Here is a 26,540-nt window from a genome sequence, read left to right on the forward strand (position 1 = left end):
TACCATGTCACTGGCCACATGCTGTCACTGCATGTTAAGGCCCCCAAGAAGAAGTCAGCACAGCCCAATAGGTAGGGAGAGAAGCCTTTCCTGCTTCTGTTCGCACTTATACATAGCGCATTTGGCCACGGTGGCGAGATGTTAACTATCTCGCCTGGTATACAGGTCGCGGGTTCTATCCCGACGCCGACGCCTGGTCTATATTTGGAGTTTGCGTGTCCCTCTCCCCATGGTCGTGTGGATTTTTCTCTGGGTCCTCCAGTTCTTCCAGACGTTTAGAATCATTGTGCGTTCAGAGCATTTGGCTGACATATATTTCCACATAAGCCACTTTGTTGAGCCATCATTTTTGGCCAGGTTGTTTCTGAAAAAGAGCTCAGTGGGCCTTAACTGGCAAGATACAAAAAATAGTTTCAAACATAATTTATTTATCACACGGGCTTCTGCCTGAAATGTTACTTGCTCGATTGTTACTATTATTCCTTACCTCGCTCCGGCAAAATAGCCGTCTTGGAGTTTCCTCAAGGTGGCCAACACGGCAGGGTCAACCTCCTTGCCGTTCTCCGCTGCACGACCACACACACCATACAGAGTGAGATGTCAGAACCCGGCAGATCTAATATTATTTTACATTTATATAGCGCCTTTAATTGAGGAGCTTAACATAATAAAAGTGCAGTATAAACAAAAAAATTATTTAGATGGCAGGGGCATGCGAAGGATGAGTTATGGGTGACCGCGATAGAGGGTGAGTAGGGGATATGGAAGGGTTAGGGAGGTGTTCACAATAGAGGGGTAAGTAAGGGATAGGGAAGGGGATGGGAGGGAATAAATGGAGGGGCGGGGGGAGGGAATAGATGGAGGGGAGGGGGGAGGGAAGAGGAAAAGAATGGGCAATGGAGAAGAGGTGAGCTTTGAGAGAGGAACGGGAGGAGGTTAACGGACCAGATTGTACAGATGCAACATAAAATCAAAACCAACCCATAGGTTGCTGCCTAAATAAATACTGCTGGAAAACATTTATCTGGAATGCCCATTGGGTGAGAGACTTAATAACACAAATATTTTTGTTGTCGTTTGTTTTTCCCCCCAGTGTTAACCCGACGATGCTGTCGGCAATACACAATGAGATGAAGGATCCATTCTGATCTTTCACACAGCAGCGCGACCCTCAATGCTAAAGAATGTCCCACAGGAACCAGATATCACAGAGCTGCCTCTTAAATCCCTTCAAAGAGCCCTCCTCTGATCCACAGTGGAGGGCAACACTTTCCCACCCACTTTGCTACGGAGAACAATGTTCGTCGCAAGAAAATCAAACCAATATTTAATTCTCAGAGCTGAAATTTAGCCAATTTATGTGACTAGCCAAATTTATTGTGATGGATTTTTGTACAGGCATTGGTCGCCGGGCTGAGAACATAAACTCGCTACACTTGAGAACCTGGTTAATCACGGGCTGCTGCCCAGATTTGATCCCAGGATCTCAGCAGTGCCAGTTCAGAGCTCTGACCTCAAGACCCAACCAACCACCGCAACCTGTATGCAATTTACAATTCTCATTTTAACGACAAAGGCGAGAGAATCAGTGGACTTCCATGTGCGCCAACCCATCGTGCCAACATCGTTTGCCAGCCTCCTCACTGAGCATGGTGTGCGTGACGGGGAACGTGACAGTGGGCCTCCCAGTCATGCGCCAGCGCGAACACAGGTACGACAGATCCGTGCGCAGCATCTCCACGATCATGCGGCTGTCCAAGGCCAGGTAGAACTGCTGCTCATCTATGAACTACACACGCAGAGGAAACGGCAGATTAACCAGGAAAACCTCAAGTGCATGTCATAAAGAAACCGGTGCAATTGCACAACTCCAAACAAAATAAACATTTATTGTACTTATGGAGGTCTAATATATATGCATTGTTATGCATTTGTTGACCGTGTATAATCAGAATCATTGTGCCCACATTAGGTGAACCGAGTACAGTAAAACCTTGGATTGAAAGCATAATTCGTTCCGGAAACGTTTGTAATCCAAAGCACTCATATATCAAAGCACTCATATATCAGTTGTGACCACGTAACGCTCGGCAGACAAAGCGTATACGTACTACTCGTATTGCAAGACCTTGCTCGTTTATCAAATTCATATTTATTTTAAAAAATTGATCGTCTTGCAAACCACTCACAGACCAAGTTACTCGCAATCCAAGGTTTTACTGTACTTTACCATACTCCAGGCTCATATGGCAGGGAGTACACACTCAAGTGAGGCTTTACCGGCTCAACAATCTAAACAAATACATTAAACTCCGGTCATCCTCGCAGCGGCTTTTGGCTCGCCATGGAACAAAGACGGTCACTGCATCGCGCACATTCAGATGTGCTTCTGCGGCTGTCTGGAATGCTCTTCCTTACGATATTAGGAAGCCACTGGAGCTATACACTTCTAAATCTAGATTAAAACGAATTTCTTTAGAACTGCTTTTTGTGTTTAGTTTGTTGTACTTCCTCCGTACCTCCGATTAGTACGGTTGGCTACGTGCGGTGCGAAAGAAGTTCAACATACAGTACATAACGATGAAAAGAAAAAACAATCTGGCACAAAAGGAAAGAGTGGCACCTGGGGAGTGAAGGCGAAGATGTTGTTGCGGATGACGTAGAGCTTAGATGTTCCCAGGACGCCAATGTGGTGGTACGGGCGGCCAGACAGCTTCAGCTTCTTGTTGCGGCCTTCAGTGAGAGGACGTTCGCAGCATCGTCATCACCGCACTCACGGTGCACCACGTGGTCGCACGGTCTCCAGCTACTCAAAACAGATTAGTGTTTTAAAGTGCGTGCATGTCACGGGTCAGGTGTCCTTTTTTTGCGTGAACCTTTTGTGGTTGAGAATCAATAAAGGAAATTAAAATACTCTGTAGAAGATGGCATGACAGCCAATATGAGCGGGTGGGCAGGGGGGGGTGGCATTAGAAGGTATCGTTGAGTCTCAAGACTCTTTTACAATGTATTTGTTGTGGGGTATGCTGCTGTGATGTGTAATCCCAACTAAGTACTTTGCAGGTAATTAGCATTGCGATGTTTGGCCGATGCAAGTTACCATATATGTTTGCTTTGAGCTATGGGAGGAAACTGGGAAAACCCAGAAGTCACCCATGCAGAACAAGGGACGAACCTACAAACTCCACGCAGAAAGGCGCCCGAGTTGGGAATTGAACCTAGGGCCTTCCTTGCCGTTAGGTATGAGTGTCACCATTGCGTTGCAATCTTGCCGCCCAAGGCAATAAACGTGCCACAAGTGTAGGGTGGTGGCGAGGGGGCATGCGTGCCTCACCCAGACGGGCATAGATGTGGCTAAGGATGCGTGCTGGCTGCACGCGGATCGGGTGGACGTCTGCCGTGGTCTCCACCATGAAGCCGTGGCTCTGCAGGATCTCCTTGATCTCATTCGTCTCGGCCAGGACTGCCACTGCACGCGCGAGGGGTCAATAAGCAAACGGGACCTTTGAGCTCTTTTTTTGTCGTCGCATCACAAGACATGTCGTCCAATCAGAACACTCGCAGAGCAGCACACTGTGGAAGTAGACATCATAGAACTACCCCAGAGATCCTTTCTAGTCGAAGTTTTTTAAATATACCCCAGGGGGCAAAATGTCCCCCCCCGTGTACATCTCGACAGATTATCCAGATAATTTATATGAATAAATTTATAAACGGCATCCCAAAAGTCTTGTCCATACTAAAGGCGAAGAAAAAGTGATTTGTGCCAAACGCCAAAGGTAATTCAGTTCATAAACAAATACGAATGCATACACGACACAGGACAACTTTATGGATTGCACTCAAGTGTCTCTGCCAGTGACCATGTGTTGTTGCGTGGTTGCCCTCTGAGGTGCTCGTTAACAGTACTTGCCCCAACGGTCTGTGAAGTCTATATGGGGGGGGGAATCTTTGTCTTTGTCTCTGTATTTCCCCTCTGCAAGAAAATGGTTCCCCATCCCTGCCGTGGCATAACGCTGGACTGAGCCGTCACCGCTTAGAGTGTTGGGGGGGGGGGGGGGTCGAACCTTGCACGACGACATCTGGCTTGGGAATAGTCGACAGGCGTCTGTTAAGAGGGTCGATTTCACCGGGAGCCAGGAATCCCTGCCGAAAGACAAATGCACCGACCATGTCCCACGTCGCCACTCGAGTCGCAACAACGCTCAGTACACACCATAGGAGAGGGCTCACTTCGTGGAGACTCTTGCACGTGTGAAGTGTTGTGTCAATCCACTGCCGGATGACAGCCTCCCCGAAGGTGTGGGTCATGGGAGGTTATACGAGCGCTGACAATGGCAAATTTCTTAAATATTGATATGCAGATGCTTATGTTTGTTGGTTAAATAATCTACTATACTTTGCGTGCAATAAAAAAGGGCCATTGCCTGAAACGTCACCTATTCCTGTGTATATTTCCATTTAGGGCTGTTATTGACGAATGCGTTGAGTTTTTGTTCATCTGTGCTTGTGCACCACTGCCAATGCAGCAGCATCACCACATAATCTGCTTCAGAGATGCGACGGCTCATTTGACATTTTCTAATTAACAAGGGAGACGTTTTCTCGCTCAAGTTTTGGAACAGTGCCAAGTTAAATGGACAATAGAGTAGTTTCAAACACAGTTGAGCTCTTTGATATTTCTAATTTCTTATGTCGCTCATATGGTCTTTTTGCAGAGCATATTTGGTCTGCAATCACTTTAGGAGTAATCATCTCAAAATGCCCAACTTTGTTTCGTACCTCCAGTAAAAATCATAAGTAATGAATATTAAGGGACAATTCTTAAGGTTTAAAACAAGATTGTTGGCAATTTCACCATACAGTGGTTTCCTCACATTGTCATGGGGTCTTTTACGGTAAATTTATAGGAGAGGACATTATTTGACAATGTTCATATGTTGAATTCCCCAGGTGCCACTCTTTCCTTTTGTGCAAAATCGTTTATTCTTCTTATCCTTATGTATGTTGAACTTCTTTCGCACCGTACATAGCCAACCGTGCAAATCGGAGATACAGAGGAAGGACAACAAACTAAGCACAAAAAGCCGTGGTAAAAAAAAGTTTACAATTTAATAATCGTCCCCATACCCCGCTCATCACCTCCCATGCAGCATTAACAACAAAAATCTTACCCAACTAATTTCGTGTTAATCTCTAAGTCAAGCAATTGAACCGATAAACGACAGAGTAAAGCGATTGCTTATATAGTCAGATTAGAGCCGGGCTATAATAATGTCCACTGAACGCAAGTGGAGTGGGGCATGCATGCAAGTGCCACTGTGGTTGTGCTACCTCTGCCAGCAGGCTGCTGAGGATATACAGAGACTGCCCCCACATGTGCGGCAGCTTCCCAGCAGAAACCCGGTCCACCGTGTGCGGCTTGCGGTACTCCTCCTCCATCTAACAGCGGCGGTGCAGGCAAGACAACGCACATGGCAAGACTTTATGAAAGGAGCCATACCAAACCCACGTTCATCGTCCTGTGAATGGCCGCCCCATCCGCATGGGGAGGGGAGGCACGCGCATTATGTGTGACGTAGAAAGGTGACGCCTCACGGAATGCTGTCATTACGTTGGCCACCAAGGATGAATCCTTTTAGCGCTGGTTGTTTTTATCGCCAACTTTTTGGTGCCATTTCTTAAGTTGTTGCTTCATTTTTGAGTTTGGTTGGTAAGTAAAGGTTTCATTTGCTTGGTAGTGGCTGTATATGGGATTTTGTCCATATATATAATTAATGTACAGCGTTATGGGATATTAGCATATATGACGCTCAATAAAATGTGAGTATTACTCTTAACTTTTGGGGAGTTTTTTTTCTTTCTTGATTTAGTTCCTAATAGTACAGGTTTATATGAAATGTAACTCATTGGATTATATTTACGAGAGTTACCGTGCCACCCGCTACAGACAGACAGCCAGATCTAATTCATTAAAGTTTTCAACCTTACAGTCCCATGAGCCCAGACCAGATATTTAACTTGTCAGTACTGCATGAGGTGGCATTACTTCACTCACTCCAATTTATACATGTGGCCAACAACAGTGACCTATGTGATTACCATGTGAAGCGATGAGTTAACTCTTATTGGCCGTATAAATAAATCAGTACGACTCACGTTTTGCTATCTTAAGTGGTACTGGATTTCTGATTTGGCAACCAGCCTGAGTCGGAAAGCGTTCATGAGCTACACTTGGGAACAGGGTTTAAACACAGGCGGCTGCCCGGATTCGAACCCAGGGTGGTCAGAAATGCTGGCGCAGCACTCGGCAGCTCTGAGTCACCCTCGGACGCGACTGTTGGTGTTTTAGTGTTGAGCTTCGTGCACCACCTTGTCAGGGGGTACGCAGTACAGCTCCGGCAGATACCGCAGCCCGTTCTTCCCTCGGACGAGGATGGCCTCCAAGGCTTCTCGATACTCCTCAACCTATAAGCACGACACTTGCATTAGTACGGCTCAAAATGCCTGTATAATTATTCAATCTCTCTTTGTAACCATAGGCAGCGGGGTGGAGTGGTGGCAACACACGGCGCAGTGAACCCCGCCACCAGAGTTCGATTCCTACCAGAGGTAATCCCAGAGACGGGTCATAACTGAACCGGTCCTGGTTCCCCATCTTCACCAATCCACACTGATCAGCGTGGTGATGTATTTTTTTTTTATTACGACACTTATTTACCCATAAAAGCCTCACCGAGTCTCAATACACTTTTTTTAGGAGGGTCCTGCCAGGTTTTCACAGGAGGCGGGGATGTTAGTATGTGTAATCCCAAATGAATAATTTGCAAGTAATTTTTGTTGTATTGGGATGTTTTGCCAATACCAGTTATATAACAAAAATATTCTTTCTTTACTTTGGGAAAAACCAGAGAAAACCCATGGGGAAAACAAACAAACAGTCCATAATGTATGGTCAAACAACCCCCACGACCAACAAAGAGCTGTGAATATTTATATGTCTAGGGTCTGGTAACCACTGAAGAATTCTGTGTGTCCGACTGGCTTGTAACATATTGAGGCAGCAGCCGAGGAGGTCATCGTCGTCATTTTACCTGCTCGTGGTTGTTCATGAAGACGCCGTCGATGATGAAGTATGTCCAGAACACTGGCCACTCGCACTCGATGTTCTCAAACAGCTTGAGCTCGGCAGGCTCGTAGTACAGACGGCTTGGGTCCTAGTGGACAAGCCATCCGCCACACCAAGCAACGTGGCATTTAACATTCATCAATTCAGCTTGGCGGCAGACATCAGTGCAACAAAATTCAATTGTTGTAGTGCTTCTATTCTTCTACCCACCCACCTTTACCAATGCACACTGACCAGCGTGGTGAAGTATAATCAAATAACCCACATGGCCCACATGGTGTGGGGACTCGATCATCCAGCAGTAGATTTCCCAAGAGCTGCACATGTACACATTAGAAGTGGGTTCCACATTTAAAACATTTGGAGTTTGGGATTTTTAAGGACAATTTTATACTTCTGGATTATGTTAACATTTAACACATCTTCTTAAATGGCATCACAAAATGCCATGTGACCACTTATTGAGGAAAGCAAACGTGACGGGCGATGTCACTTCAAGTGACATCATATTTTAGTAGAATAACAAAGTATTTTTCTTTTCAGATCATGCAAATTTCGTGTCTCGACCCGAAGTTGTGTGTCTAGATTTTTATTATTGGTCATAAAATCGAAAAAACATTGCAAGTACATGTACTTGGTAACCATCATTCCAGATTGGGACATTATCAAACAAACGGTATTCAGCAATCACACCTTAAAAGTCATTATCACTCTGTATTTATCATTCAATTTCCATTCGTGATTCAACATTTATCATTCGTGCCTCATCGTCTTACCTATAAAAGGCATTTTTTGTCTGTCTGTCTGTCCATCTGTCTGTCGACATAAACTTGCGAAAGATTTGGCTCGCAAACCGTGGGGTTCGATGTGTGTGTGTCTAAGTCGATGTGTGTGTCCAAGTCGATGTGTGTGTGTGTGTGAGTCGATGCGTGTGCGAGTTGTGTGTGTGATTCGATGTGTCTGTAGGATGATGTGTGTGTGCGGAAGTCGATGTGTGTGTTAGCCGCTATGTGTGTGTGAGTTGATGTGTGTGTGTGAGTTGCTGTGTGTGCGTGGCTCCATGTGTGTGTGTAAGTCCATTTGTTTGTGTGTGTAAGTCCATAAGTGTGTGTGTAAGTCGACGTGCATGTGAAAGTGGATTTGTGCATGTGTAAGTCGATGTGTGCGTTTTTTTGTCCATGTGTGTGTGAGTCCATGTATGTGTGTGTGTGAGTCCATGTATGTGTGTGTGTAAGTCGATGTGTGAGTCTGATGTGTGTGTGTCTGAGTCCATGTGTGTGTGTAAGTCCATGTGTGTGTGTAAGTCCATGTGTGTGTGTGTAAGTCCATATGTGTGTGTGTAAGTCCATGTGTGTGTGTGTGTGTAAGTCCATGTGTGTGTGTAAGTCCATGTGTGTGTGTGTAAGTCAATGTGTGTGTGTGTAAGTCAATGTGTGTGTGTGCAAGTCAATGTGTGTAAGTCAATGTGTGTGTGTAAGTCACTGTGCGTGTTTGAGTCCGTGTGTGTGTGTGTGCAAGTCGATGTGTTTGGGTGTGTGGGTCGATGTGTTTGGGTGTGTGGGTCGATGTCTGTGTGTGTGTGTGTGTAAGTCGATGTGTGTGTCTTTTTCGCCCGGAAAATGCTGGGTACTTCCCACTAGTTTACCAATAGGCACAATTATCACCCGCAGTCACGTCCAAGCCAGAGACGTATATTTTGTGAGCTCACCTCTCGCGGGGTTTTGTGTCCGTCTCTGAGGAAGCGACAACAACCATAGCGGCCCTGAAGGGAGTAACGGAGAGAAGAGGGGCGGCACCAACCATTAATTTACACCAGTGGTTCTTAACCTTTACTGCAGCCTTGCACCCCTTTGGGTGTCAATCGTGAAAAAAAAATGTTAATACATATAGGTTTGATAAAACAAAGTCATTGTACTTGCGTTCCCATGCTTAATTTGTATTTCGATGATTTACCTTCTAAAATAAATCTGGCATGTTTGGCAACCCCAGAAAGGACATCTTGCACCCCCAGGGGGTGTGCACCCCAGGTTAAGAAACACTGCATTAGAGACCAGGGTCAATGTTATTTCACAGAAATGATTCAATTATTAAATTATGATTCGATTACAATGCAGTAGAACCCCTCTTAACAATGGTAATTGGCTACCTGAAAACCAGTCTTTAAGTGATTTGGTCATTAAGCAAATATAGTAAATACATGTTAGTTTAATTCGTTCCCATAGCATTGAAAGTTTTTTTTACCCCAAAAACGTACTGTAAAAAATTTAAGCAATAGATATGAATACATAAATATGCCAACAACATTATAAACGCATACTATTAAAATAAACATGGTTAATCAATGCATTAATTAATATTTACTGTACCAACAACAGCATGTCGTTAACAGGGGAATGGTCGGTAAGCGAACACATTGGGCTCTATGGAGGCCTGGCGTTAAGCGATTAGTCGTTAACAGGGGTGCTTGTTAAGAGGGGTTCTACTGTAAACTGTTAGCGAAAACACCCCAACTCTCTGCTTGATTCCTTCTCTCTCTGCTTGCAAGTATCTCCTCAAAACATTAGTATTCAAGCGAGCCTTAAACTCTACTATAATTACCTTTCTCTGAATGGGTGAGTGGGTCGGTGAGTGGGTGGGTGGGTAAGTGAGTGTTTGAGCAAGTGGGGTGGAGGAGCAACGCTCACAACCACAAGCAGAGCACCGATAGGGTGAAACGTAGCAAGTTGGCACAGTGGAGAGCACAGGTGGTGCATCTGCCGTCATCTCAATCAATCAACACATACCACCTGTGTCTGTGCCGTGAGCTCTTCCAAGTCACCCTTCGAAACTTCACTTGGCCTCAAAGTGTACCTAGCATGGCACAACCGCCATGGTGACATCACCACCACTTAGTGGCGAAAGGCGGTTGTTGTTATTGTTGTTGTTGGGCGAGATGGCGCGTGGCTGTGTGAGGTCGACTCAGCCTCCAATGAGTGCCTGGTGGGTTGTGAAAAACAACCCCATGAGGGAGACAAAGACCATCAGGCTTGGTGCTGGCGAGCCACCAACTCACGCGCTGTGCCAGCCTTCAGAGGTGCTCGCGAACAGCACTTGCCCCTACAGTCTGTTAAGGCTATACGGGGGATCTTTGTGAGTGGGTAGGTGGATGTGCGAGTGAGTGGGTGAGCGGTTGGGTTGGTGAGCGAGTGGGTGCTTCCTTTCTCTCCTTCCCCTTCGCAGTCTTCGTAAGTAATTCTGTGCTCAGAGTTATTTGTTACATTATAGGTGCATGAATAATTTTAGTTTGTTGTTATGGATACCACCCGAAATATAATAGTGATAAATTATGGAGAAAACAGTATTTCATTTCAACGCTCCAAAATAGCATCAATAGGTTTAGATTTTTTGCACGTATGTATGTTGAACTTCTTTACCACCGTACGTCGCCAACCGCGCTTCTCGGAGGTGTGGGAGAAGGAAGTAGCCAGTCTGACGTTTCCCTCATCATTCAATGAAGCGCAAGATGAGGATCATCATAAATCATTGGGTTGTCTATAAATGGATCACCCTGTATTGTTATTATCATTCAATTATACAGGTGTAGTGAGTCCAACTGAGTTGCAGACGTTGTTCCTTTTTAGAGGCAACACTTTTATTTGTAACACGCAACACAAAAGGATAACTGCCCCTTCACCAGATACAGCCTAGGGTGGTGACCACCCAGCTAACTACTCTATACAGAGGAGTTACTGCTACGAAGGGTCGGGCCTCACTTGGGTTCGCGACCACTTGTTTGCCTCGTAAGACGTAGAGCTTCCAACTTGAGACGTAGAGCTTCAGCTGGCCTCTTGCAGTATCAAGTTGAACTTCTTTTGCACCTTACGTAGCCAACCGTGCTAATCTGAGGTGCAGTAACACAGCTAAGTGAGGTGTCTGTTATAAATGTCGCCCACCAAAGGCATTTTAAAGACATTCGGTCCTCAATAAGGAGAGGTTCCCCACCCCTGGAGCAAGTGCTCCGAGTGAGAACCGTGCCCGGCCACCTTTCTATCCCTCGTGTTGGTGTTGTACCCACTGCACCAGGTACTTATTTAAGACCCAGTCAACCTATGGGAGGCCCAGAACCTGTCCGGATATTCGGCACTCTCACCCAGGCGTACACACCTGCAACTTGGAGGTGATCTCATCCTTGGTGATCATCACAAGGTCTATGTCCTCGACGGCGAACGCGGGGTAGGAGATGATGGAAAGCAGCCCCGCATCGATTTCTTTGGACGTGGATGCCCGTGGCAGCATGGAGTGCAGGATCGACTGCTCCGTCACAACACCGCCCGCAACAAAACACACGGATCATTGAGCCAGCGAAGGGGAAAAATTGCATCATACACTGACATAATTGTGTGTGTGTGTGGCCAGATACAAATTGGTCACACACACACACACAATTTTCCCATATAAGACACACCCCCGACTTTTGCTTTAAAATACTGAGTAAAGAAGTGCGTCTTATAATCCAGAGAATACAGTATTCAAACAAGCAGGCCAATGCTGCATAAACCTTGTGACTCACAGGGGAGGTTGCCACTGGGTATCCCCTAGGATAGGCTGCCGTAGGGCAATGGAATGGTTGAGATGAGCTGTGATGCAAGGTGCTTTGAGATGCTGAGATAATCAAGTAGCCTATAAATGTGGCAGAGTAGATTGGCAGTCAGTGAATTAATTGGGTATCTCGAGATTGATACCCCCAGATATTTGATGTACAGTCATACCTTGACAAATGCTGCTTTACCAAACTTGTGTTTAAGCTATACACGGTTTATTTATTGAGGTACGTTTTTCAGAACAGAGATAATATTTCGTATATACGAGGTTTGTTTGCATGTATGCACGTATGTTGAACTTCTTTCTCACCATACACAGCCAACCGTGCTAATCGGAGGTACGGTATGTGTTCACTAACAAATTGACGTTTGATCAATTTGTAAGTGAACACACACCAGTGTCCAATCAATGGGCAGGAAGAGGCCTGCAGTTGTAAAATATTAGGATTCCCATTCCTCAGAGGTGGCACAGTGACTCAGAGGTTGCAGCGCTGATCTGGCACCACTCAGGTCCTGGGATTCAAACCAGGCAGCTGCCCGTGATTAACGTGGGTCCTTCATCAAGTGTGGCAAGCTGATGGTCTCAGTCCGGCAACCGATGTCTGCACTGAATATAAAACATCGAGTCAACCATAATGTGACCATCATTTGTCCTTGTAGCAGGGCAAAAGTGGGGGGAATCTGGCCCTGGCGTGGATATGAGGTAATCTATTCCATTAAATCTTCCTCAGCAGATTGTTATCTAGCACGGAGCAGATTCACTGATCTGCGAGAGTTCCGAATAAGTTATTCTCATGCCATGACGCTGTTAGCACATCGGGGATAAAACTGGGCCAAAAGTAAAAATAAATATTAAGTAAGATGCCCCTGCTCCTGATAACTGCTGTACATAAGATTCTACAGAATAGTGTCAGTTCTGACATGCGACCTAAGGTCACAAGGGCACTTCAAAATAAATGCTGCCATCAAGGCTAGAGTTTGGAGTCTCTTGCTCATTGGCGCTAAGGAGGTAAGGCAACAATTTTATTAAAAATGAGACCATTCGCATGCTCATGTGGAAAAAAAACATCTCATGAGTGAGTGATAATGAGCACAAAGACATAAAAAAAGCTTCTCTCCACCCAAACCAGGTGTTTTTAGGAATGACAAGTCAAGATTATAGCAAAAACATAAAGAAGAAAAGAAGCAGAGTTTACCAGTAGCTTAAAAACGTATGTAACGATTTCTACATATAAAATATTTACCTAAGCTCACATTCCCATGCGTCCAACACAAAGTTGTTGTTTTTTTAACATCCATTCCCTCCTTCCACCACACCACCTTACCAAACATTCCTGGCTAGTTGGAGGTTGGTTCACCATTGTGTAACCTCACGTGATACAACACTGGGTCCCCCTAGGCGGAGGGACAGAGGCACAGAAAGGAATAAGGCCACGTGGTTTCTGCGGACACAGCTGAGCGCAGTCTGGCACCAAATTGGCATGGGCCAAGGTCCGGCATGTGGTGAACTAGCCATGCAAACGCGGGGGTAGGGTTATGTAATTTCTCCACTGGCTTTGCGAGTGCTATTCTCCCCCATTCCCGTGCCGAGTAGCTGTTAACAATTGCGCACAAAAAAAAAATACTGCCATAAAGGTCCCATTTTGTAGCTGCTCACCCCAAGCTATAAATGCTCTGATAGTGCATTGTCGTTGTACTGCTAGCCTTTTGCCATTCTCTGGTCTGACACTGGTGAGGCTACATCCTAAAGAAGGTTGTCTCCAGTGTAGATCAATCAGTTTAAAAGATAATGCATCTATTATCAGAGCACGTTTGTTTGCATGTTCACCACAAGTACGTGTGGTTACTGTCGACATGATCACTTGCAAAAAGGTTTCTATTTGGTGTTTGAACATTTTAACACGTTTCATTTCCAGAAAGAATAAAACCTATTCTTATTTTTTCATAATTGCGCACTATTTTTTTAAATGTTATTATTTTAAATGTTTTGAACATTTTTGTAATTTTGTATTAAACCTAGCATGCCCGGGTGGCTAAGCGCGACAAGTGCATTTCTGGTGGCCGAAGGAGTAGAAAGCATTGGAAAAACAACTACTGAATGTTGATCCTCATAAATTGAGACTTTACAAATGAAAGTCTCATGATGATGGGAAGTTCTCATCCCTATTAAATAAACAAGACCATTACAAAATTCACTCAAGACTGAAAAGGTTCTACACTTCCAAACCACTTGTTCAAGCATGGGGGACACCTTGACTTTGCATGTTCTACATGCCAAAAAGAACTAAATATAAAACATTGAAAAACGCAACCTTAACGCATGATAGCGAAGGAAAACTCAGCATATTCGTCAATGACACTGCCTTGAAAATAAAAATGGGAAAAAATAGAAATAGGTGTCATATATCCGGAAATGGCCCTTCTCAATTTGATATACCAATAGGACCTATAGCTGGTACAGCAATTCACAAAACCCCAGTTTTCAAGGAACTTTGCAAGGCGATTTTATAAAAGAACGGTGACACCAAGCACAGGGTTTCAGGAGAAAACAATCTGTCGCTTGTCCAACATCACAACTAATTCAAATCGGACAAGCCTGAGACAGAGATGAATTCACTGTACTCGTATCTCCTGACCGCACGCTTGCCGAGTGACGTTACATTTAGTAACGTGCCACACTTTTCTAAGAAGCCACCCTCCTCCGGTCGACGTTTATTTTTGGCGCAAGTTATTCCTGGTGGTGGTATTGACGTGACCCAGACGAATGCCTCGAGGCCCAGGAGCATCGTCAAGTACCCTGCCTAATAGACAACCACATTGGCAGCGCACTTCAACTTCTCCTCCGTCTAAGCCAGAAGTCCCACAACTGCATCGGATCGGCTGCTCAGATCTCTCCTCTGCACGTACTCCTATTCGGCGCCTCTCATCCCGTGGCGTCCGCTGCCCTCACATCTCATTCCATTGCATCCTTCCAAGTCAAACACGGCCTCCCTCTGTTCCTCCTATCATATACAGGTGGCATCTCCTTAGGCCTTCGAATTCCATATTATTTTTGTCTTCTCAAAAGCGAACTTCAACCGCTCTCATATTTTCGGTTCTCATATATCCCTGTCAAGCTGTATAAGGTCACCTGCTTCTATGCATGTCTTGTGCTCTATATGCCTAATGGCTAGGCATATTTGCTAATTAAAATAGATTCTTACGCTCACAATACAAGGATAAAATTGTCCTGTCCATAAAAGAATACATTATTTATGACTTTTGTAAATCAAATGCATAAGATACGTGAAAACTACATACTGGTAAAAAGTGAACCAAACTGTACAAACGAGATGCTAAAACGAATACAAATGAGAAAGAAAAAAAGTGACAAAAAATATCAATTCCTGAATTTAATCACGACCCTGACTGAATCTGTACAATTCATCGAATACCTACTCAGAATTGTAAACAATAATAAACTTTAATTTATCAATAGAAGCCTCAAGGAGTTGTAAAACTCCTGTCAGAGGCATATAGCTGCTGCAGGCTCGGAGAGAGGCAGGAGAGGACAATGCAGCCAATTAATTGTTGTGCTGTGCTTATACGCTTTCACCAACCCACACTGACCATCGTGGCGAAGTATAGTGATATAACCCCCGTAACCGACATGGTATGGGGAGGCCCTCATCCACCAGTGGATTAAAAAAGAGCTGCACATGAACAATGTTCGGAATCGCTCAGCTCCTTCCCATTCAGGGTCACGATTAGGGGAACATTTAGATATCATTGTTTATTTACACAGAGGAAAATATAGCAACCTCCAGTGGTTTTAGAGATCACAAGGTATATGAATACAAAATCATTGACTCTTACACATGCAATGTGACACATGTAAAATGTGAGCTTCATCATTAAAATAAATTGATTAATAGATATATGACAACACATCTATTCATTTACATTCATGCAATATTTAAAAAAGCTGATAATGTGCTTAGCTTAATGCTAAGGTTGTAAAAAATTACCAAGCAGCTGCAGTAGTAGTAATATAACTGAACTCTGAGTAAAATAATTTAGCAGTTATTCCATTCATCAAAAGCGAAGCCAGAACCCCGTTTTGTGCCTCCACTATTTGATATCCAAATAGGCTGTCCCATCAGCAGTCAGGCTCATGAAGCAAATGCCGATGGATCATATATGTATGTTGAACTTCTTTTGCACCGTACGTAACCAACCATGTTAATCGGAGGTGAAGGATACAGGCAACAAACTAAACACAAAAAGCAGTTCTCAATGATTAGCAACTATTGGCCAAAGAGCACTCATTATAAAATATGGGACAACGTTCAAAACGTGTGGAGACACAGAAGCAAACTGATCAAAAAGTCACTCGCTCATCAGCTTTCTCACGCAGCCGTCTAGCTAGCGCTTTACAAAAGGCAATAAACTAATCACAAAAAGCATTTCTCAATGATTAGCAGCTATTGGCCAAAGAGCACTCCTTATAAAATATGGGACAACGTTCAAAACGTGTGGAGACACAGAAGCAAACTGATCAAAAGGTCACTCATCAGCTTTCTCACACAGCCGTCTAGCTAGCGCTTTACCACAAGTTCTGGACACGAAAGCGTTGACAGATGCAAAGGAAAATCATTCCGATTGTTTAGGGCCTTTACCTGGCAGTGCTGGACTTCGTCAGGAAGCACATGGATGATGGACTTGGGGCCCCCATGTGCTCCAAACAGATCCAACTCGTCGATGGCCTCCAGCGCAGCCTGCGAGAGAAAGAGGGCAGAGTTGGGCTGCTTCGAAACACTAAGGTGACGTTTAATCCACGAGACTGGAGTGCAACACTGATGAGACGACGGAGAAAAAAAAGTGTGGCTTGTGTCTTTGCCCATGCAATATGGTGTCACTGACTGAAAGCATCCATTAACAATGCTTATATTTAGTAAAACATTTGTTTGCATCGTCATGGTCATGAATCTTAAAGAACAATATAGTGCATTTAGTATTTGTGCCTTATACACAATAGCTACGGTGAAGTCACTATGTTTCACAGATGGGTGAAGTCTGCTCGCAGGGGCGACGCTGCTATGCAGTTTAACAAAATGCCCCATTTGGACCATGACGCCGGCACAAATGGCCTTTAACCAACAAGGTCATGGGCTATTTCCACATCCACTGTAAAGCATTTGGCACATAGTAAATATTGTTAATACACCTGTAGCATTAACCAGGGAGGGAGGGGGGAACTACTGGGCTTCAATCACAAACCTCTGCGAAAATCGACAAACGCACTACTGCTCGACCATGTCACATCCAGTGCCCCTGTGAAATATTTGCGCAAGTCAACAAAACAGTGTCAGGCTACAGAAAGTTAAAACCAAGTACAGTAAAACCTTGGATTGCGAGCATAATTCGTTCCGGAAACGTGTTTGTAATCCAAAGCACTCGAAGATCAAAGCACTCGTATATCAGTTGTGATCACGTGACGCTCGGCAAATAAAGCGTATACGTACTACTCGTATTGCAAGACCTCGCTCGTTTATCAAATTAAAATTTACTTAAAATTTTTGCTCGTCTTGAAAAACACTCGCAGACCAAGTTACTCGCAATCCAAGGTTTTACTGTAGTTGAACGCTTTGTTGCACAAACCTTGGCAGTGCCAATGGAGCTGGCATTGAGCTCAGGGATGCCTTGGTTGGTCTTGTCACCTCTCTCCCACATCCCATAATCCTTAAGAAGGAGAAGTGCAGCATTAGTGCATCAACACCACTGAGAATTCCTCTTCTTGCAAAGCCACGGAGCACCACATGAAGTATAAAGTGTAGAATAGATCTGAACCAAATTTCGATTTAAAGCTTTCGTGACTGCAGGGATTCATCTTCTTGGTTCTTTCGGTAAAGTCACGTAGAAGGGAAATAATAAAATAATAATAAAACATAATCAAACTAAAATTCTCACGACGTTTCGGCCACAACACAAGCAGCCGTCCTCAGGTGAAGAAACAGAGCTGTCGGAAAGACAGTGCTCAAATGGAGCGCTGTGTGTTGTGGCCGAAACGTCGTGAGAATTTTATTGTATTGTTTCATTTTTATTATTTTATTATTTCCCTTCTACGTGACTTTACTGAAAGAACCAAGAAGGAGATCTGAACCAATGACCTTACAGGAGCAATATGGTAAAAAAAGAGATTAAGAAGTATTCATTTTATAATCATAACAGCCATTACAGTAGACACTAGTACTTGATTTGTACATTCAGCATCACCCTTAAAGTAATCAATAAATTAGGACATTCATTTTTAGAAGCATGTCTTCCTACTGTGTGACGCTGCTCTTATGGTTCCCTTTCAAATTCTTGAAGCTTGCGGTTTTAAGTTTGAGGTTTAGAATACATCTGTCATATGTTGCCAGACAGCAATCCTGATTGACTGTTCATGGTCACGTGAAGAAATTCCTAAAATCCTTCAACGAACACTATGAAATGCACAAGTACAGCCCATTTGATGGGGGACGTTCTAAACGCCGCATGAATAGCAGTTTTTTTTTACCATGCTTCACCACCGCTGGTCCATGTGAATATTGAAGGCAAGGAGCAGAGACACAGTGGCATAGAAGTGCAGTATGGTAAGTCCTCGCTTAACGTGTGTTAACACAACACATTTTTGCAACAATATGGTTCTTCTATTTGGGAACACTTTTCGCACAAGGTGGAACACGCCAATTAAAAAGCAGTTTCTGAGCGGTCGACGTCGAACTACTTTCCTGTGCTGTGTGGTTGAGCAGTAAGGTGATACAGCACACGGAATGATACAGTATATGCAGCGTACCCTCATCTCAGTTAATTGGCCTGCCATGTGATGACTACATGCCCATTTCATCTCACAAATGGGATTGAGAACAGTCATTCTTCGCTTAATGCGGCACTTTTCAGGAACGCATCTACCGCGTTAAACGGAGAGATTTCTGTACAACAATTAATTTTCCTGCACTTGCCCTCAGCCTCCAACCTTGTACTTTCTGCTGTATCCATGTGTTTTAGACATATCGAGTTGGCTTCCAATTTGGGCTGGAGCCCAAATTCTCAGGGACGATTTTGTTTATTGGGTTGGCATGAATTCCCTATGTCAGAATATGTAATGGACATACAGAACGTATATAATTAGACATCCTCGGTACTGACTTTCCTAACTCACGTGATGACTAGGATACATTTGGAAAAAAAATGGAAATGCCACTTCTTAAATCCTTTATATTAAGTTCACTTGCTTTCTTGCGCGCTTACGACCGTGCAAATCTTTCGGTCGTTTTTTAACCCACTTCCCGTGATCCAATCGAGCTGACATTTTCCACACAGACTCGTTGTGCGTGACAATTAATTTTCGTGAAAATTTGTTTCCAAAATGTTACACTTTTTAGGACTTTTTTTTTATATTTAATTACCAATTGCTTAATGGTGCCAGGCAATCATCTGACCCATAGGTGGCAGCCATCTCAAGCCAGAGGACGAGAGGACTCTAGCCGCCACGCATATAAAGGATTTATAGTCAAAAACTTTGTTTTTACGGGTTAATTTTTTTTTTTAACCAACTTGACTTGTTCATGAATTCAAGTTCTGCGAGAAAAGAGGCCAAAATCGAGTCGACTCAGCTGCTCAAGGAACTGATGTATATTGTTGCATTTAATCTTAAGCTTTTAAAAGATGACTGCATAAGACACTCACCGCCACTTTGTATGCTGCCTCAATGTAAAACACCAGGTTCTGTATGAAGGCCACTTCATCCAGTGTGAAAATAATTCTCAGTCCTGCAAAGCACGAACACAACAAACGGAGAATTATGAGAATTTAGACTGCAGTATTAATCATTCAAAAATCTCAAAGTGGGGAGGTATTTGATGAGCATATTTCATAGGCTTTAGCTATTGAATACATAGCCAGAAAAGTGAAAAAGTTTAAGCAGTTGTTTTTTTCCTGATTTATATTTGCTTCATTATACTTTAAAGAGGTTTGAAGCCAAAGACACGAACACAATCTTCCAAGGCAAGCTGCAATGTTCAACCTGTGATGGTGATGGAATTCATAATTACCAACTGCCTCTATTTTTTTGCCATGGTTTTTACAACTTAGCAGAAAGTACATAATTCAAGGTCAAGTGATATTAGCAGAAGACCAGGCTGAGCTCAGACTCCAGTTACCACTGGTGACATAAGTGGTTAAGAACTGAACATGGCAATGGGCCAATACCAGCAATACAGGGTTGCAATACCAATCTATCAACGTGATGTACAGCTCTATCAATCCACTGCTGGATGAAGGCCTCCCCAACCCGCACATTAGTGCGGGTTGGTGAAGGGAGTGCCCTGGTTCAGATATCACTCACCAGTGATGTTAGTAGTGCCTGGGAATCAAACTCTGGTCCCTGGGTTCATAGCGATGCGCGAACCACTGTGCCATCACTCCACCCTGATGTTGCATGGCTATCTGATAATTTTGCAATCAGGCATCGCAATTGTCTGTAACACCCAGTACTCGCGCATGCACATGCACACAATGAAAAATAAAGTACTATTTGTGAGCACCTATTAAGGCTGGCACATCACACCAGAAGTGTTTATGTATACACGCACTTCACAAGGTACTCATTTAAGGCTAAGTTGACCTAGGCGTGACCAAGGACCAGATCAGATATTCACCAATGATCTTAATTTAGGAGCTTTCGTGACTGCAGGAATTATTCTTTGGTTCTTTTCGGTTAAGTCACGTCTAAAAATAAAATAATAAATTAAAATAAAATAACATATTACGACGTTTCGATTGCAATCGAAACGTCGTAATATGTTATTTTATTTTAATTTTTTGCAATCGAAACGTCGTAATATGTTATTTTATTTTAATTTATTATTTTATTTTTAGACGTGACTTAACCGAAAAGAACCAAAGAATTCACCAATGATGTTTCCTCGAGGCAGGGAATCGAGCTTAGTTCGCCAGATTCCTAGCACAGGTGCGTTAAGCACTACGCCAGCTCTCCCCACACGCAGACACGCACAAGCAGGAAGGGTTCCATGCGACATCCCTTCCATGGAAACAGCATGTCCAACACTCTTATCGGGGTGCCACAGTGGCAAGATGTTAACTACCTCGCTTGGTATACACGTCGTGGGTTTAATCCTGACCCTGGCACCTGGATATTTGGAATTTGCTTGTTCTCCCCGTGGTCATGTGCATTTTTCTCCGAGACCTCCGGATTTTCCCTCCACATTTATAAACATGCTTTAGAGCATTTGGCTGCTATAAATTTCCATGTGATAAGCCACTTCGTTGAGCTATCATTTGTGGCCAGGTCTCTTCTCAAAAAGAGCTACATAGCTCAGTGGGCCTTACCTCGTAAAATAAAAATAAAAAGTTTAAAAATAGTTTTTATAAATATAGCACATGGCAGTGTAAACCCAACACCGTCCCGGACCTGAAGCAGTCATCTGAGCGAGGATGAGCAGGTAGAGGGAGGTGGCGTCCACCTGCAGGTGACCCCACTGGTCATCCCCAACCACCGTGCTGCACGTGGCCGTGTTGTACTTGGCGTGCAGGCAGTCCGTGGCGCTCTGGGTCACCTTGAACTTCTCCACCTTGTCCACCTGTCAAATGAAGAGCGAGTAAAATCCATGTTCTCAGTTTACTCGCGTGGCAACTGTGCGGCAGCTGCAGGATGTGGAAGAGAGTAGACAGCGTTGGCGAGGTGTAGGTGGTGGTATCAGCGGCTTTGGCCGTGATGACATTTTGATCTTGACCTTAGAGCTTACTCAAAAGCTGGAATGTGTGCAGCGTTGCTGTCAAGGTTCACACGTGCCCTATTTAGAGAAGGCTGTCCAGAGGGAAAACATTCGAAGTATAGGTGTGGTGTCAAGGTCAGTTTAACGCGGTAACACCATGGGCTGTGCTGTTGATGGCACCATATTTCTCCGTCGTGCCTTAGTTTCTGCTAGATCCTATAGCTATGGGCTGGGGAACCTATGGCTCCTAAGCCGGATATGGCCCGCAGTTTCATATTACACATTCACGTCGAAACCAAAGAAACCAGTAAATTCAAATAATATAATTCTATCGCATAAATAATCCTACTTCATCTGGATGTTTATTTCATAATTTCACAGAGCCTACCAGTAGTCAAAACAATAATACATCTCAATTGGTTCTCACCTGGTTGAATGAAGGACACACCACTTAGAATGTATATTGAGAAGATCAATTGCAGGCTTACCTGTCTCATCATGCACTGTAGCAGCCCTCGCATAAGCTTCACCACACTCTGCCAAACACATAAACAGACAATGCACACTTGTAAGTGCCTGTCAGTCTCTATGCAAACAAAACATGAAGTGTTGACTGGATCCACTTTGAGTACAGTAACACCTCGCGGAACGCAGCGATTACGTTTCTGGAAAATTCCGTGTTGGCCGAAACCGTGTTCGACAAATAATCAACCTTACGGGAAAAATAGGTTTATATTCCTGGGTTGGAAATGATCACCCCCTCCCTCGTTTTTAATTATTTCTACACAATGTCCCCCCTTGTTATTGTAATCAAGGATGCCGAGTCACCCTTTCTTGTGTGTGTATGTGTGTGCACTCTTTATTTTTAAATTTTACCTCAATACAAATGCCCCGTCTCCATTACCCTTCACGCACCGGGCAATCACGGCCAACGCTCGTCCCTAACACTAAATTGCCAACCCGATGCTTGCCCCTAACACCGAATCTCCGAACCGTACTCCCCATTCATCCATATCTTCATGAACCAACCAACGCCCAAGTTTGGTGTAATGGGTGTGGTCTGTCTAGGTATATCACGGTCACTTGAACGTTAATGATACGCCATCAAGGTGTCCATATGACTGACGTCCTCAACGAGTGGATGGCTAAAAGCCTGCGGCAATGTGTGAACATTTACGTTGTGCATGAGCATGTGGAGTGTGTTACAATGTCATACAAAAAACATATTTCTGGTAAATAAATAGTTCTCAGTCAATTCAATTCATACCACGGTCCCTTCCAACGAATGCAGAATTCTCACCTCTCGCAAGCCTATCTAGCAACTGAACTTTTGCACTAAAGTTCTGACTTTTCTGTGTGTTTTCTAACTCAAATCACCACCGCTCAACTTACGCTTAGGGGCCATGATTAAAAGGTGAGACCGCATGAGTATTGGGGAGGGAAGATGGCGACGAGATATTCATCCGCAGAATCTACAAACACAGTTAGCTACATCGGTGCAAAATAAGTCCAACATACATACGTACAAGCGGACCGAGCACTACATTTCTATGCGGACATTCTTAGCAGGGTCAAACTGCGTATAGTCGAAATATCACCCCCGTGTTCTGGAAAACGTACGTCAATAAATTAAGTTAACCGTTCGATAAAACAGCGTTGGGCAAGGTATGACTTTATATGACCAAGATAAAGTATTGACTTAAAGCTTTCGTGACTGCAGGAATTCATCTATCTACGTGGCTTTACCGAAAGACCCAAATAATAAGATAAAGTATATTAATTTGTTTGGATTACACAACAGAATTCAGATAATTTGCAATTATAATCAGGGATACTCTGGGATCTTAGAATCGACAGGGAAAGAGTAGTTACGTACTTATTTACAAGATATCTAAAGAAGAGATAACTTTTTGTACAAAAGTATTTATTGAGGTGCTGTCATTACAAATCAGAATCTGAATATTTATTTATACTGGAGGAATCCGATGAGCTATTAAGCTCTTTTTCACAGATGTCCAGTAAGGTCGGTTAAGAACGTTACATCTTGGATCCTCAAAATTATTTCAAACCAACATATTTCAAGGTTGCAGACCCCCCTCTCCCTAAAGGGGATATATATCAGTATAAATGAATCTCTGAACTGAAAGACTTGGCCTGGTTTCATACCTTATATCTATCTTCCACGACACAAAATATAACCAAAATCTAATTATTGATGTTGAAATCTCCCTGGACGTTGGTTGCATTGATGTGGGATGAACCAGCAAGCAAGACATAACAAGCAAAACAGAATAACAAGGCTAGAAGTACAAGGCAAAAACAGAGTACGTGCAATATAAAGGATGAATTAAGTTTACTTCAAACTAGATTTTGGCATTATTAAGATCTGAAAAACATAATTATGATCTAATCTATTAAATGGTCACATTCAAAACATAAACAACTGTTATATTCATAATTTCTAAGGAGGAAATCTGAGAGCTCTTTCAGCACTGAGTTAGTACAGATGTTAATGTGACGCACATGGCGCGATACGGTTTCACGTTTGGGTAGGATATCCTAAACTTAGCAACAGCATTTGGAACAGCATTGAATCATCACAGAATTTCTTAAACTGCGATGGCTTGGCCCACCACCTCCATCCCAGGTCGTCATAACACTGGCCGCTCGAAGGCTCACCTGCTCCAGCTCATAGGCCTTGGCCTTGTCCTCATCTCGGTCGGCGTTCTTGCGGTACGCCATGCCGAGCCCCCACACTGCCAGGATGCAGTACACATTGTCTCGCACCCACGCATCCGGCTGCTCTGGGCTGGCGGGCAACAGCCCTGTGACAGCGTTCTGTCATGGAGAAAACGTCAACAGGGTTAACCGGGAACTCTCTACAAAATGCAACCCCTCTCAAGGAGCCCGAGAACAAAAGCGCATGTCACAGGACATGACACACTGTTGACCACCATCGTGGAAACTACCCAGCCTGCTTTGCGCAGCTATGACATTGCTTCACAAAAGATTCGCCAGATGTTGCCACTTCCCAAACTTCTAACAATCTGTTATTATCACAGTATGGAGTACAACACCTGCTTTGAAAATGCAATATGTATTTCATATCTTCACAATTTTCAGTTTTCAGTTTCATTTATTTGGTATAGCCCTGTGAGCCATTCGGCTCTTAAATCGGGTGCAACCGCAACAAACAAAAAACAAAAACCATGAACAATTGCCTGCCTCATGCATATTAACTAAAAATAAAAAAGAGCCTCTACAAATACCACATTCCCACTTCCTACTTGCATTTGCGATAAAAGTGCAAAATCAAATACTTATGAACACCGGCACTTCCGAACCAGATCCATTAAATATTTTTTAAATCCTTTATATTAAGTTCACTTGCTTGCTTGCGTGCTTGCGTGCTTGCTTACGACCGTGCAAATCTTTCGGTCGTTTTTTAACCCACTTCCCGTGATCCAATCGAGCTGACATTTTGCACACAGACTCGTTGTGTGTGACAATTAATTTTCGTGAAAATTTATTTTCCAAAATTTTACACTGTTTAGGGAATTTTTTTAAACTTCTTGGTTCTTTCGGTAAAGTCACGTAGAAGGGAAGTAATAAAATAATAAAAATACAACATAATAAAACAATTCTCACGACGTTTCGGCCACAACGCAAGCAGCCGTCCTCAGGCGAAGAATGAGAACATTATCAAGCTAGGAGCTTATATAGGTGTAGCGAGGAGGAGCGCCTTAACAAAAGAATGTGCATATGAAGAGGAATTTAGCATACCAATGGGCAATGCATAGGAGGTGGGCGGAGGGGTTTCAAAGTCCCATTATGCCCATGCATTATGCAGGATCAACAGCACCACGGGGGGGCGCAAGGAACAGCGTTAATAAAGGAAAGGAATGTTAGTGATATGTAGCTGCATTTGCCAAACAACCACGTAGAAAACCAAAGTGAAAACTACATAAAAAACTAAAATATGAACTGATACTTACTATACTCTACAATAAGCTGAGTTACTAACAACAAATAATAAATTACAATTCTACGTCGTAAGAAGTATATAATATACTTCCATCTAAACTTTATTCTCTTAGCATATACAGTACTATATACTGCCATAGATAAACCCAACATTAAATTATATACTTTATTGCTGTAAACCACCCTATACTTTATACATTTTAATATAACACTATGTATTATTCAACTCACCCTAATGTGTATCGAAATGGTTTATTACGTCCTTCCAATGATTGCTAAGCCTGAATCCATCTTCTCGGTTAAAATTGTCTCTGTGTTTGTATATGTGGATCGCCTCATGAACGAATCTCTCATGATAGCCAGATGGCTTGCAGAGAACCTCCGTCTTGGAGAAGTCAATGTCATGTGAGCCCACTGAGTTATAACAGTGGTCTGCCACGGCTGAGGTGTTTGTCCTACCGTGTTTTAGATCAGCTTTATGTTCACGAATGCGGTCTGAGACGTGTCGTTTGGTTTCCCCAATGTAACTGCTACCACAGAGGCAACTTAGTTTGTAGACGCCAGGGTACTGTATGTCTGGAATCACATCTTTTACAGACGGTACCAGATCACGGATTTTATGTATTGTGTTGAATCGGACCTGGATCTTGTGTTTAATCAGGATTTTGGAGATCTTTTTTGTGACCCCAGCAATGTAGGGTAAGGTGATGGTCTTGAAAGGCTCCTCAACAGGATCTTTCTTGATGGTTGGAGTGATGGCTTTGCGGATTGTGTAGTCGGAGTAACCATTAGCTTTAAGAGCTTGGCGTACGTGTTTGAGTTCACTGGAAATGTGTTCATGGTCGGAGATGCATTGGGCTCTATGATATAGAGTCTTGATGAGGGAATTCTTCTGGGATGGATGGTGGTGGGAATCCGGTTTTAGATAAGCATCCGTGTGGGTGGCTTTCCTGTAGACAGAGTGGCTCATTGAACCATCAGGTCTCCTTTTGATTAGGACATCCAAAAAGGGTAGCTTGCCATCATTTTCGACTTCCATGGTGAATCTGATGGCTGGGTGTATGGAATTGATGTGGTCGAGAAATTGGT

At 43.5% G+C, this 26,540-nt stretch overlaps 1 protein-coding gene across 4 annotated transcripts in view; it reads right to left on the reverse strand.

The window, feature by feature from the left end:
* LOC144736278 (phosphorylase b kinase regulatory subunit alpha, liver isoform-like) overlaps nucleotides 1-26,540 on the reverse strand; it is a 70,935-nt gene that overhangs the window by 37,949 nt on the left and 6,446 nt on the right. For all 4 annotated transcript variants that reach the window (XM_078618915.1, XM_078618914.1, XM_078618913.1 and 1 more), the window contains exons 2-17: nucleotides 24,147-24,305; nucleotides 21,956-22,003; nucleotides 21,164-21,332; nucleotides 19,420-19,502; nucleotides 17,350-17,430; nucleotides 16,368-16,466; nucleotides 11,273-11,419; nucleotides 8,838-8,891; nucleotides 7,095-7,217; nucleotides 6,373-6,468; nucleotides 5,335-5,442; nucleotides 4,068-4,146; nucleotides 3,335-3,469; nucleotides 2,624-2,733; nucleotides 1,645-1,789; nucleotides 488-566 (exon numbers count right to left, since the gene is read on the reverse strand). In XM_078618915.1, the coding sequence (XP_078475041.1) occupies nucleotides 488-566; nucleotides 1,645-1,789; nucleotides 2,624-2,733; nucleotides 3,335-3,469; nucleotides 4,068-4,146; nucleotides 5,335-5,442; nucleotides 6,373-6,468; nucleotides 7,095-7,217; nucleotides 8,838-8,891; nucleotides 11,273-11,419; nucleotides 16,368-16,466; nucleotides 17,350-17,430; nucleotides 19,420-19,502; nucleotides 21,164-21,332; nucleotides 21,956-22,003; nucleotides 24,147-24,305 (1,715 nt within the window). The remainder of the gene's footprint in view (nucleotides 1-487; nucleotides 567-1,644; nucleotides 1,790-2,623; nucleotides 2,734-3,334; nucleotides 3,470-4,067; nucleotides 4,147-5,334; nucleotides 5,443-6,372; nucleotides 6,469-7,094; nucleotides 7,218-8,837; nucleotides 8,892-11,272; nucleotides 11,420-16,367; nucleotides 16,467-17,349; nucleotides 17,431-19,419; nucleotides 19,503-21,163; nucleotides 21,333-21,955; nucleotides 22,004-24,146; nucleotides 24,306-26,540) is intronic.

This window comes from Lampetra planeri, chromosome 60 (assembly GCF_965212315.1).
Source record: "Lampetra planeri chromosome 60, kcLamPlan1.2.h2, whole genome shotgun sequence".
NCBI lineage: Eukaryota > Metazoa > Chordata > Hyperoartia > Petromyzontiformes > Petromyzontidae > Lampetra > Lampetra planeri.